We start from the raw sequence: 13,847 nt of genomic DNA on the forward strand, positions 1-13,847 counted from the left end.
CCTCAAGAAGGCTTAATATTGAAATCCAGCATCCTGGAATCCCCCCATGCTACATAGCTGTTCCGAAAGCTAATTATCTTTCTTTAGCAACCTCCCCCAGCTACCATGCTTTCTCATTAGCCACAACCATTCACTTGCTTGTTTTGCTCCCTGAGACATGTAACTGACCACAAGTTTCAGGCTCTGTCCACGAATGCCCAACTTAGTCAGTAAGGCAATGAAAGACATTGCCACAAACCCACGACAGCCCACCCCTGCAGGCCGCACCCGAGCTGTCCAACATCGCTGGCCTCTGCTGCCATCTCAGCATACCTATCTTCTTACACTCATGAGCCTCGTCAACTTGATCCTCCCAGGGATTCTCGCAGGATCCTCCCAGGATCAAGAGGACAAAGGCAGCGCAGAGGACAAAGTGGTGGAAGCTGAAAAGGGAGGAGTGTTGTATGGTTTTCAGGGAGGAGTTGAGAAAGGCTCTGGGAGGTCAGGGAGAGCTTCCAGATGACTGGACAACTACAGCTAATGCTATCAGGGGGACAGGTAGGAGAGTACTTGGTGTATCATCTGGAGGGAAAGTGGATAAGGAGACTAGGTGGTGGAATGAGGAAGTGCCGGAGTATATATATAGAGAAAGCAGTTAGCAAAGAAGAAGTGGGGCACTGAGGGGACTGAAGAGAACAGACAAGAGTACAGGGAGATACAGCATAAGGTAAAGATAGAGGTAGCAAAGGCAAAACAAAGGGTGTATGATGACTTGTATGCTCAATTGGACAGGAAGGAGGGAGAGAATGATCTGCTATACAGGTTGGCGAAACAGAGAGATAGAGATGGAGAGGATGTACAGCAGGTCGGGGTGATGAAGGATAGAGAGGGAAATGCATTGTCAGATGCTAGAAGAGTGATGGGAAGATGCAGGTAGTTGGTGTGAGAAAGGAGGATACAGAGAATAGGGTCAGATGGAGAGCGTTGATTCGCTGTGGCGACCCCTGAAGGGAAAGGCTGAAAGCAGAAGGAGAAGAAGAAGAGCGTATTAAAACTTATGCCAAAACACAATTGGACAGACAGTTTTCAGCTTTAGCTTCCATGTCCATATAAAGGACTTAATGATGGTATTGAAACACATCCACAAACTGTAAAACAGAGCCATTAAAGTCTTTGTGAGGAAAGAAAGCAGGATTAATTTTATTAAATAAACAGGTGCTGTGGAGGAGATCCATGTTGGTAAGTGCAAGCATTTTATTTCAATTTTTAATACGTTTTTGTCATTTTATTTTGTTAGTATTAAATCAGCTGTGACTCAACACATTAACATAAATGCAAGAATTAAGAATAAGGTCAGATCATCTATAATGTTTAATGTATGTAAATAACTCGGCGCATTTGCGCAGCTGTGACTAAAGTGACTTCAGTCACAGTTGTGCCCATGTTTTCAATTGTTTTGCTGTTGTATAATTCTCCAAAACAAATGCAAATACTCTGTTTTATTTAATTGCTGTTGAAAAGTTTGTTTCTTTATCTTCTCATTGCTGTCTTTTAGGAAACAGCAACAATATGCAGACAAACCTGTTTATGCTCACATAGCATAGTTTGATGGACTTTGTGATTCGTTATATTTGTTAACTAAACTCTCAACAGCACAGTTTTGACAGTATCCATGATCCACGATCTCTTAGTTGTGAATGTGAGCTATGGAAAGGAAATATTTCTGGAATAGCCTTAATTAAAGTGCTATGATGTATAAGAGTGATTTTTATATGGATTCTCGAGCCGTGGTGTCATATTGATGGTGTAATGAGATGTATTAATCTAGGCTAAACGTCACTGAAGGCCTAGATGTGAAAGACACGGGGTGCCACTGCTTAACACATACTTTCACATTTTGACTGCGGTGAATAAAAATAAAAAAATATATATCTTAACACTTTAGAGAAAGCTCAAAGTAAGAAAGCTGTAAATGAAAAAAAAATGCAGGAACGGATTCAAGTTATTAGCCATAATTTTCAAGCTATTACTACCTATTTTCATGTCTGAATTTCTGTGAAGTTTGAAAGCTATCAATGATCTCAGAATCAGGAGAAACTCAAAAGAATATTTCACCTGAGTTATATTACCGTAGCATTAACGTCTGGATCAAGTGAATAAAATGTGCGTCTTCCGAACCTCTTTTCGCCTTCTGGCTTGCCGTATTTGGCTTCCGCCATTGTTTGGCATTTCTCGTTGCTAACCAATGCTTTCATGGATACCCACTTCTCTGCAGCAGATGGGAGAAACCTCCCGGTTTTGACTCCAATGTTGGGAAATGTCGAACACTTTGCAAGACGGAGGACATTAACAGATGACAGGTACTGTTTCTCTTTATTTTCCTCTGATACTTCAAGAGACGTTCACGACGGGCAGCGTCAGTTAGCTGTCCTCGCAACGTGCTACGGAAAGTTTATAAGACATGATATCAGAAAAGTTTACGGCACATAACAAACTGAAGTCCGTCAGGAAAGCTTGATTTTGTAATTACATGACAAATGTTTGTAATCTAACATAAGTCAGTTTTGGCATTAGTTTCAGCGGTTAGCAGACTGGTTTAGAAACGAATACTGAGCACCTGCAGCGACGATTCTACAATAAACTCAATACCCAACGTTCAGAGAAATTGTGATATAAATTAGTTTTATTATTTTATGATTTTTACTGCTACATAGCAACCCTAATAATAGTTTTTGTTGGATACAGTCACAACTATTTAATCATTAATTATTTAATTACTTCTTTACCGAATTGATCAAGTTGTCATCAGATACGTATTATAATAGTAATCGTGTTTACATTATCGTCGTTGAAATACAGTGACACAGTACTGATATAGTGATACAGTACTAGCGCTCCTCAGTATGATCATTACTTTTTTTTTTTCTTTTAACTGCACATGTAATAGTTTGCTATTTTCTGGACGCAATGCAAATCAACACCGTATTATGTCACTGCTGTTGTCATTCGTGTTTCTCCGTCCACAGTTTTCCCATCTGACTTGGCTCACATAATGTTTATTTCAGTACCACTCGTCTGGGTGTTGCATGTTTACACCATTTAACCTCTCTTCAGTTATGTTCTTGTGTTTAATTATTGTACTCAAATATGACGGAACCTATAAGAAAGCGTTTTTTTTTTTACCCTGTTAAGGTACTTTTGAGTTGGTAAACGGTAGCTCAGATGACATCCTCGTGGCCACTGGATTTATCAAATTTTATTTCTGTCTCATTGCTTGAAAGTGCTGAGACCAAATACTCAGAAATTAACTCTTTGCTGTTGTTTGTTCTGTTTGCCAGAACACTCAATTAGCTTTTCCTGAGCTAAAAGCCACCATCAACCATCAACAGCTGCTCTTCTTGACCTAATTTTCATGTCTTTATGCTGTCTTTTTAATTAACACACTTTATTTTACATTCACTAGATCTATAGGGTTGCTGTTTAGATTAATATGAAATTGACAACTAGCATTAGGGAGCAGCTGTATGTGAATGCATGCAATCATTTTTGTTGGAAAGAGTTTTCTATTTATTTTTTATTTTTCAGAGCACTTACCACTGTTGAGTTTATTTACACTTATTGGCTGTTAATAGAACAGCATGTGTTATGTTGCTTGTTTTTTTTTCTGTCCCTGTCATTAATAAAATAAATATTAACACACTATATAATTTGATTTCTATATAATGAAGTGACCATCCTACCTTAATTAAACTATTTCTACATGTTGCAATTTAACCAAGATTTTTAGCAGTTTATATTGAATGGATTTAAATGATTTCGACTTCAGTTCATTTGTTTTTTCTAACTGTTTGACTCCGCATACTGACATGCATGGTTTATTTTCTTCACAATGAAAAGTTTGATATCAATGTAGCATTTGGCGTTTTTTGTTCCTGTTTTGATATAGCAGGGTAGTGTGTTTGACATTGCAGAGGGAGATATTGTGTTACTTGATAAACAGTCTGCTCCCTTTTTTACATTTGTACTGTAAATGTGTGTGTGTGTGTGTTTGTATATATGTGTATATATGTGTATGTATATGTGTGTGTGTGTGTGTGTGTGTATATATATATATATATATATATGTAGAAGGGCATCTGGCTAACAAGGCTGATACTTGATTATTAGGCTTTGTCATGTAGTAAAATAGAAATACAATTAATCAATTGGATGTGTGTGCTGGTACATTAACAGTGCTGTTCTATTTTGTATTTGTTTGTTGGGTGTCTTTGACAGTGAGGAAGGTCTTTCAAGATTAGAAAGCAGTTAAATGTGATCAAGACTGTCATTGTTATTTTCAGTATTCATAAGTGAATGTACTGAAGGGTTGCTGTCAAGATGACTATTTGTTCCGATGAAAACTAACTTGACATCCTTTTATACCTATTCAGAGGAAAGATTTAGGCCAGCTTCTGTTGCAAAGGAGTTGTCTTTTCTAGCTCTCCTGCTATTTACCATTTGAAAGATTATCAGAAATTTAACCGTCTCCTTGTTCTTGGACTTGATTTATTTAAGCAGTGCTAAGGACTGCAGGACCAAGATGTAATAGGGGTGTCAGTTTCGTCATGTCAGCAGGTTCTGCTTCATTAATCTGTCTGATTGATCCACCAACTATGAGGCTGCATGGCCTTGCATTGCACAAATAGGATCTGCACTTGTGGCAAAGTTACCTGATCTACTGCTCCATTGAGGGATTTGTGCCTGACTTACTGAAAGGAGCAGGGCAGAGACATATTAACATAGAACTGTGACGCTACTGTCTTTAAATGTGTGACGTGAAATGATGCATTTAATTCAAAATAAATATAATTTTATTTATATTGGGGGACACATATTATACAGTTTGTTACTGTGAGTTTTATCAATTAAAGGAATTAAAATGGACCAGTTTTATTTCCTGGCTGATTTAAATCAGCTAGTCAAATTTTCAGAAGGCATGTCAGAAGCTATAAGTAGTTTCATTTACAGATGTCTATTTAGTGGATGATACAAAGAGGATATTTTGTACCTGTTAAAGTTGTGTCTAACAGACAGCACAAAATGATGATAGTTGCAAGAATGCCGGACACATGTAAGTTCGGGAGAACTATCGTAGATCATTTATTTCCTCCTTTATTCTTCCTTCCCAGTGCGTTTTTAAATAAACTGCTAGTAGGCAAAGTCATTAGCAGCCCCCTTTATGATGTTTCCCCTTGCAGATGCCTGTAAGGACCAGCATGGAGAAATATTTCTTTTGGCCGAGTCATAATATTACAAGACAGTTGGTCCAAACCGAACATTCCTTGTGATGATTCTTCCGTTTTAATCTATTTTCCTTCTGCCCTGCAACAATATCTATGGTCTCATCGTATATGCCACATCATGTGACAATGAACTTGAAGGCCAATATGACAGTTTTAGCAATTAGTTACTTAAAGTTGTCTTGCTTCTTTTTTTTGTGTCTTCTCAGCATTATTAATTTTGTCGCTAAACCTTTGCCTGAGGTGTTTTTCTAAACTTAGCTCAGTGCATAGCACCATGCTGTGGAAATCTTTTTTCAGTCCTATATCTTGTGAGTAAAGGTGACATTTCTCATGAGAGTCTTTTTGTGGCACATAGGAATTAGGGAGGTGGATGAGCAGAGGCAGATGGTGGGAGGTTAGAATCTGAGTGAAACAGTAAACTTGTTTGTATCATGAGCCTGCACACGAATTGTCTCATTTATCAAGTGCACATACAGCAGAAAGATGAAAACACCATCATATCCTATAAAACACTGGGATTTAGCAGTGGGTAAAAGCAACACTGGTGATGTCACCTTGAGTCCACTAGACATTGACATATGAACCTATGCAGCAGCATGTTACCATTTGAAATGTTACCAGACAAATCTTCAATGAATTAGAAGTTAACCTCAAACAAAGGCAATTTTTCCCTTTTTATGTATATTTATGCTCTGGCTCATATTATATACAATACTACCAGTTTTATCTATTCATTTATTTAACAATCAATTGTTGTTAGATATGAAATTTAAAGTTTCAAATTTGTTTAAAAAAATATCACTCTGCTGTAAATTCTTGGAGTGACGCATGTGGATAAAGTGGATTTCAGGGCTGTTCTTAATTTTAATGATAGGTTTGGAGAAAAATAGATATTTTTTCGTCAAGCTCAGGAGAACACTTTTATGGAATTTTAATGTTCATACCTGCATTTCAAATTTCAAGAAAAAATGATTCAACAGTGTTATTGAGAAGCATTTTTTTTTCTTGCAGTGCATTATATATACGTAATCAAATATTTTCAGTAAATCTGTTTCAAAAGTAATGCTTGCAAATTATTGACAATGAAGTTTTGATTAAATAAATCAAGCACATGTACAAGTAATGTACATGTACAAGTAATGTCCATATTAGTACATCACGACAGAATTAAACAGACTAAAATTGTTATCTATTTTTTTATGGCAACTATTTACTAAAACTTAAGTTACATTATTTAAGACTCATTACTCACAACACCCACATATGATCATTTGACCTGCCATTTGTGTGGCACATACAGATGTAAATGTTTTGAAAGACCTTCAAATGTTATCCTTACTATTGTGTTTCTAGCAGATCTATGCAATTTGGGAAAAAAAAAAGTTCCATAGTGAAAGGCTTTGCATTAAAAGTGTGGACCATTTTCAGAACTCTGATAGGACAGTAGAAATAAACAAGTCCGTGCAGTGGCAGTACAAGCTTTGCGTTCATAGACCTTTTTAATGTTTGATAGTTCTATTGTTTTGTACCCTTGGAAAGAGCAGCGGTGGCTCGTTAAAACTGTGTTTTGGAATTTATCAACAGTTAAGAAGCATATTGCTCTGTATATACTCCTGGACTTCCTCATTCCACCACCTTCCAATGATACATCAGGTACTCTCCTACCTGTCTCCCTGATAACATTAGCTGTAGTTGTCCAATCATCTGGGAACTCCTCCCTGAAAACCATTCGACATTCCTCCCTTTTCAGCTTCCAACGCTTTGTCCTCTGCGCTGCTTTTGTCCTCGTGATCTTCCTTGTCACCAGAGTCCTCCTACAAACCACCATCCTATGCTGGCTGGCTACACTTTCACCTACCACTGCTTTGCAGTCACGGATCTCTTATCAGATTACCTCGTCGAAACAAGATGTAGTCTTCCTGCGTGCTTCTATCTCCGCTCTTACAAGTTACCATATATTCCTGTCTTTTCTGGAAAATAGTGTTCACTACAGCCATTTCAATCCTTTTGCAAAGTCTTCCACTATCTGTCCCTCTGCGTTCCTATCCTTTATACCAAATATGCCCATCAATTCTTCATCCCCTCTATTCCCTGCACCAACATGCCCATTGAAGTCTGCACCAATTACCACTCTCATCTCTGGGGATATTCTGCATTGTTTCATCGAATTCATTCCAGAACCTCTCCCTCTCCTCTACCTCACATCCCACCTGCGGGGCATAGCCACTAACAACACTGAGCATCACACCTTCAATTTCCAGTTTCAGATTCATCTGTCTATCTGACATACTTAACACTTCCAGAACATTCCTAACAAACTCCTCCTTAAAGATAACTCCCACTCCATTTCTCTTCCTGTCAGTACCTTGATAGTACAACTTAAAGCCTGCTCCTAAGCTTCTAGCTTTACTACCCTTCCACCTGGTCTCCTGGACACACAGTATATCCACCTTCCTTCTCTCTATCATGTCGACCAACCTTTTCCTGTGATAGTCCCAACTCTCAGTCCCAGACTCTTGCCTTTTTCTCTTCTCTGCTTTTAAAACACCTTCCTCCTCTCCTTCTTCGACCCCCAGTAGCCCAATTTCCACTGGTACCCTGTAGGTCATCGGTATCAATGGTAGTCGTTGTTGACCCGGGCCTCGACCGATCCGGTATGAGATTATTAGGTTTAATTTGCATGTTTGGTTTTGACAAAAGTTTTACGCCTGATGCCCTTCCTGATGCAACCCTCTGCATTTATCCGGGCTTGGGACCGGCTCAGAGAGACACTGGACCGTGCCGCCCTGTGGCAGCATTATGCTACGCAATGTATTATAATGTCATGTTAATAATGTCTAGCTAATAGTTCAATCTTCATCAAAGACCCACCCAGGATTGGATTTCAAGCTTTCATGGTTATAAAAATCCATGAGCTGAATGACAATGTGAACCATATTCTACATCACTTGCAACAATTACCTCATCCTCTGAGAATAACCTTGCTGCACAGTGTGTTTCTGGCCCTGCAATTGTTTTCATGAATCCTGTGCATTCATACTGTTGAGAGGCACAGTTTTAATCAGATAATGCTTGGACTGAAAATTATTTCGTCCTAATATTCATTATTTATGTTAAATAATGACGTCTTTGATCACAAAAAAACATGGGTGCATGATCACTCCTTTCATTGAGCTCATCCTTTATGGATTTTCTTTGCATATTTCAAAATAAATGGAACTTGAATAGTTTTCCAGGTACTTTGTAGATTGTTGTACTTTATAGTTGTAGTATGTGCTTTTCGCTTTTGCCTGGATGATTAATGAACTGTAACATACAAAAACAAGTCTGGACTGACCTTGTTGAATTGAAATTAAGCCTCTATATTCTTCATCAGATTGGTTATCAGGTCATCAGATTTTTAATCTTGCATTTTTGTTATCATCATGCATCAATTATTAAGTAATTTAATTCATGTCCTTAGTCTATGCCAATCAATATTAATTTAGTTGAATTACATTGAAGTATGGTAAGTCTTTAACCCCCACCAAAATGTCAAAATGATATGTATATTGTACTAGATTTTTATTTTTTTTTTGTTCGAAGTTTCACAAATATAATTGGAAATCTGATCTTACAATTAAAAAACAAACATTTTTGCCATTTATGATCACAGCAGTGTCTTTGCCTTAACCTATTATGCTTTGTGAAATGTTGCATGCAAAGCTGACCAACCCAAGAGACAGCTAACAGGTGTGTGAATGACAATTTAGAGTGATGCAGACAATTAAAATGGTTGAATTCATCTTCGTCTGACCCTCTGATCAACACAGTCCTGTTGAGAGCTGTCAGCTCAGAGACTGTCACGGTCTCCCAAGACTAGTGAAGAGGGCTCCTGGGTTGGGCTGCCAACACACTTAATACTGCCATTGATTCTCATTATTGTTAATGATGTCTTTGCTGAGGGGGTTGAGTATTGAACAGGGTATGAAAAGAAAAATGTATGATCAGATGCTTGATGATGGGTATAGTCTTTTTATGTAACCCTGTTTATTATTACACTCGTTAGGATTTATTGTAGCAACATCTATGGTGTGGGTGGTATGGTACTATCTGCATATTTCTCAGATGAAGAAAGGCAATGACATGGATGACATGGCACAGCTCTTCTAACATCGTATACCTCTCTAGATAGAAAAAACATTTTTATTATGCGCTTGCTTAAGCACTATTCCCATAAACCAGGATTATTCTGTACCAAAGCACATGTCATGCAAGAAACCAGACAAGCGTTGTGAGTGAGTCATGCTCCTTACCGATTTTTTTTGAGTTCAAACATTGGAATGATGAAAAATATCATATAACGGTCTTAAACATAATTAGGCTCAATCAGTTTTATGTGAAAAAACAAGAATTTAAACACACTTAATAAAGTGTAATATCTCAGAACAATATTTAAAGATGCTCGATGTTAAGTTGCATGTTCTTTTCTGATGGTAAATGGCTTAGTAAATCAAAGCAAATGTCATCCATAATTATCTGGCGAAATGGGCAGATGTTAGTATTGAAGCGACAGGAACAAGGTCCTAATTGTGAATCCTTCACTGCTGTGTCTGACATTCTTAAACTGTTGTGAGGCATTCCTGGCCTTAAGGTGGGGTTCAGGATCTTCCATATAAGGAAAAGAGATGTGTGTGCCTTGATAATTTTATAATTGTTTATTTGTACCCACACAACAATAACACCATGTACTTTGAATGAGTTATGTTTGCATAAAATTTTGAACAATTCAATGCACAACATGTTCATTCTCTGAAGAATTTATTTATTGCCAATAAGAGTGTTTTGAAATGTTTGTTTATATAGTTTCCTTTCGGAAACGGCATAATCTTATAAGTGCAAGAGTCCACAGTCTGCTGTGATGGCAATTTAATCTCACCAAATTGCATAACTGCTAATTATTTTTCTTTCCATAAGTGAATATCCTTTCTCTTTATATGGTATCCCCTTTTGATATCTTGTATTTTTCGAGAACTTTTTGTTAGGTTTTTTTTTTTTTTTGGACATTTCATCCTCGAAAATTGTTTCTAATTTTTAAGTTTCTAATTCAATTTTCAAATGTTCTGTTTTTCTGTCACTTGTCATTGTTCTTTGTACCGTCTTTCATTTTTAGTAGTATTTAGGATGCTCATTTAATTGTGTTGTTGTTTGTTTCATGCCCATTATTTTTACTTAACCTGTGTAAATGACTTTGTTCCATTTGTTGCTTTTTTTGAATAAAGCTGATTGAATTGATAGGTTGATTTTGTTGTGGCTGAATAGTCGCAACTATGCAATCTACGAGTACTCAAAATCAAACCATTTAAAATGTAGTATTTCAACCCTAATATGTTTAGGTTAAGAGACCATGTGCTGGCCTCATATGCAGTAGCTATTTATCAAAGAACTAATCCCAACTTTTGCTGCTGAATAAATTTAACATTTTAGGCTTTTACAGAATCCCCCTTCTATTGCCTGATCCATTGTACTGCCTCAGACAAAGCAGTTTAAAAAGAACCAGCATTGGCTTTTCACATTAGCTGAAAGCTATGAGAAATCTTGCTGCTTTTTTCAAAAATATTATCACTGTTACTGTTAGGGGCCACTCATTCAATATTGAAACTTGGATGAACCTTTATTTTTCGCTCCCATCAGTTGCCACCAAATTCAACTGGGCAATATCTGTGTGAGTAAAGCTGCATGAAACCAGATGTCAGCGAGCCTCACAAACAGCAGGAGCAAACAAATGTGAGTGCTAGACACTCTGTGTATATTCATTCCAATTATATGATAGGACACAATACTACAAAGAATCAGGGAAGCCTGTTTCAGCACATCCAAATTTCAACAAATGAATACTCTTCAACCAGAACAAAACAAACATACAAAAGGAACTTCAATCAGCTGAATGTTATCAAATTAATACTAATATAACATTTAATCTTACTGTTCTACCAGACCATGTGTGGTAGCTTCACTGAAGTCAGTGCTTGCAAGGCGCAGCGTTCCTGTTTTGCAAACTCAGTGAACATAGTTTATTGTGTCTTTGTTTGGTTTGCTACAGCTGTCACCCACTTGTTGATCTATCATATCAAAGTCCCTCATCCATCAAATCCATATCCATATCCATTTTTTTTTTTGTAGATTTCTCAACAACCTACAGAAATTTTGTTTCTGTCTTCCATCTGGTGCATGAACAACCGACTACTGGTGTTGCTTATGTTTGTGCAGAACAATGGCATGGTGCCATATTTCTCCCATTTGCATCCCACCATTTTCTCCTTCTTGTAGGTCAGACTGTCAGACAGTCTCTTCATTTGTCACAAAAGAACTTCTGCTTCTCCTGCCTTTTTGTTCCTTGGTACATGAGCAGTTCCCCATGGAATAAGCAGTGAGTTTTTGGGTTGGAAGTATTCTTTTAAACCACCATCTCCACCTACTGTGCGAGTATAGCTGTGTGTGTTGAGAGTTCTGGAGCTTCTGTGATTCTTTGATGGTGAAACGTTGATTTTTATTTATTTATTTATTTTTATTTCATTTTATTTTTTTTTTTTAGCAGGTTCTTATCGTCTGACTTCAGTGAAGTTACCACACTGCTCCCGGTCGTATTCTTCAGTTTCCTGATTTCTGAGAACTTACGGTATGTCCAGTGTGGTATGGTGTGTTTGCACTGGCTCCCTGTGGTGGCACCACCACCTCGATATTTGAAGGCTTGGTTACCCATTACACATTGAATGTTTGACTGAACAAAGTTTCAAAGGTATGAACACATGAACTGTAGTGCTCACTCACTTTATTAGCTCAGTATGTGTTTTCATACTGTATGTTGTAGTTACCTAACCCCATCCCTGATTGCTCAAGTGTTCCTCCTTGAAGTAAGCACTGCTGAGGTAACATTTTCAAATACGTGATGTCAACCAGATAAGAAACCCTAGCCCACTGAAGTGACATCTGAAGTCTTCATTTTTTTTTAAACTTAATGCAGTCTCTTTGGTTGGCCAAATTTCAAACAAGTATCCTCTCCTACTAAAGCTGATTAATTTTGTTGTATGATTTCAAACTTAAATTTGGTGCTTTGACTCACATTCACATGTTAGTCTTGCATTTGGTGCCTTCAAATTTTCCATTGATCTTGCTTTGCAGTCTTCGCTTGTGTAACAAATCTGAAAGTCACTGTTTTCTTAGTCATCTTTCTGTATAATTTTTACCTCTACAGACTAAAGCTACAGACTTATCACCTACACAGACTAAATTGCCTCAATGTTTTTAAAGTGCTTCCGATGGACCTGACGTTTTAACCTGCACTTTGCTTAATTCACTGCATTTCTTTGTGAACTGCTGACTCTGTGCTCACCATATCTGTGCAAATGTTTTTTTAACTTAATTGACATATTTGGCCAATTGCAGGACTTTATTTTTTCATCCAAGTTTGAGACCACTGCTGCAACTTGAGACTTTTTTTCTTGATCCCCTGTGTTGGCAGTTACAATGCTGTTTTATGTCACGCTGTTTTTATTTTTTTTCATGTTAAACCTCTGTAAGAGCTTTTACTTAAGTTGATCTTATTTCACTCAAACATCAATTGCCATTTCTAGTCAAATTTGCTTCTCTTAATAGTATACCTCTAACCTGGCTCTAACCAGATTTTTCTGCCTAAAATAACAGATGCCTAAAATAACGGATGCCACCAAAATTTTGGTGGCGTATCCGGAAGCAGTAAAGAGGTCCAAATTCACTGTCAGTGGGTTTGCTCTTTAAACTTGTGACATTAATAGATGGTTTCTGTGCTGGTGTAAAGTGCAGGCTGCATGTCACAATAGTTACAAAATATCTTCATATTTATTTTGACTCCTGTCTAAGTATGACTGTATATGTGTATATTTGATTCCTGTGAAAGGAGACGATGCTGTGCACTGCATCTTTTGATTTATCCGCAAAGTTATTCCAACTTTTGTCAAGATTGCCTGGCAGATTCTGATCTGGTAGGGACTAAAACTGTTATCACCTTTGCTCTGACACCATGTTATATTGACGACACTGGACATCATGCATCAATTTGAACTTAACTTTAAATATTCCTGTGTTATGCAGCCATTACTTTCACAATTAACAGCCCACAGTTTGGTTGTATGGGTTGTATTACTTCCTCACTCATAAAAATCTCTTTACATTACAGTGAATACACATTTTGTCCACTTTTCCCATATTTGGCTTGATGCTATAAACTGCACTGTTTGTTTGCTCTGTCAAAGAAAACAGAAAAAGGAGGACTTTCGTCTTACTAGTGTTTTTGATATCATCTGGTAATTCTTTAAATCGTTTTAATTGCACTTGAGTGTTCAACACTCATTGGTTTTGCCACACACAGTTCTTCAAATCATATTGAAAACTTCTTACTAGCTTGTGATAAAAGGTCAAAAGTCTCACCTCTTCTTGAAATTTTTATGGTTACTTTTGTGAAAGAGTGAGTGACAGGCCAGTATCCCAGAGAGAAGGTTGATTAATACTAATTGTGTAGCAACTAGCCTCACTGGTATTTTCTGAATGGAGCTCTTTTGCCTTACTATT

At 37.3% G+C, this 13,847-nt stretch overlaps 1 protein-coding gene across 3 annotated transcripts in view; it reads left to right on the top strand.

The window, feature by feature from the left end:
* The first annotated feature begins 2,203 nt into the window (after positions 1–2,203).
* enox2 (ecto-NOX disulfide-thiol exchanger 2) overlaps positions 2,204–13,847 on the top strand; it is a 165,262-nt gene continuing 153,618 nt past the window's right edge. For 2 of the 3 annotated variants that reach the window (XM_086158077.1, XM_086158080.1), the window contains exon 1: positions 2,217–2,339. Coding sequence is in view for 1 of the 3 variants with exons in the window: in XM_086158079.1 (XP_086014205.1) it covers positions 2,333–2,339 (7 nt within the window). In the remaining 2 variants the exon portion in view is untranslated. Of the gene's footprint in view, positions 2,340–13,847 lie in introns of all 3 variants that reach the window. The other variant, XM_086158079.1, reaches the window with a different exon arrangement.

The sequence above is a fragment of the Fistularia commersonii genome, chromosome 13, assembly GCF_037954325.1.
Source record: "Fistularia commersonii isolate RoL2024-O1a breed Wild chromosome 13, RoL_Fcom_v1.0, whole genome shotgun sequence".
In the NCBI taxonomy this organism is placed as follows: domain Eukaryota; kingdom Metazoa; phylum Chordata; class Actinopteri; order Syngnathiformes; family Fistulariidae; genus Fistularia; species Fistularia commersonii.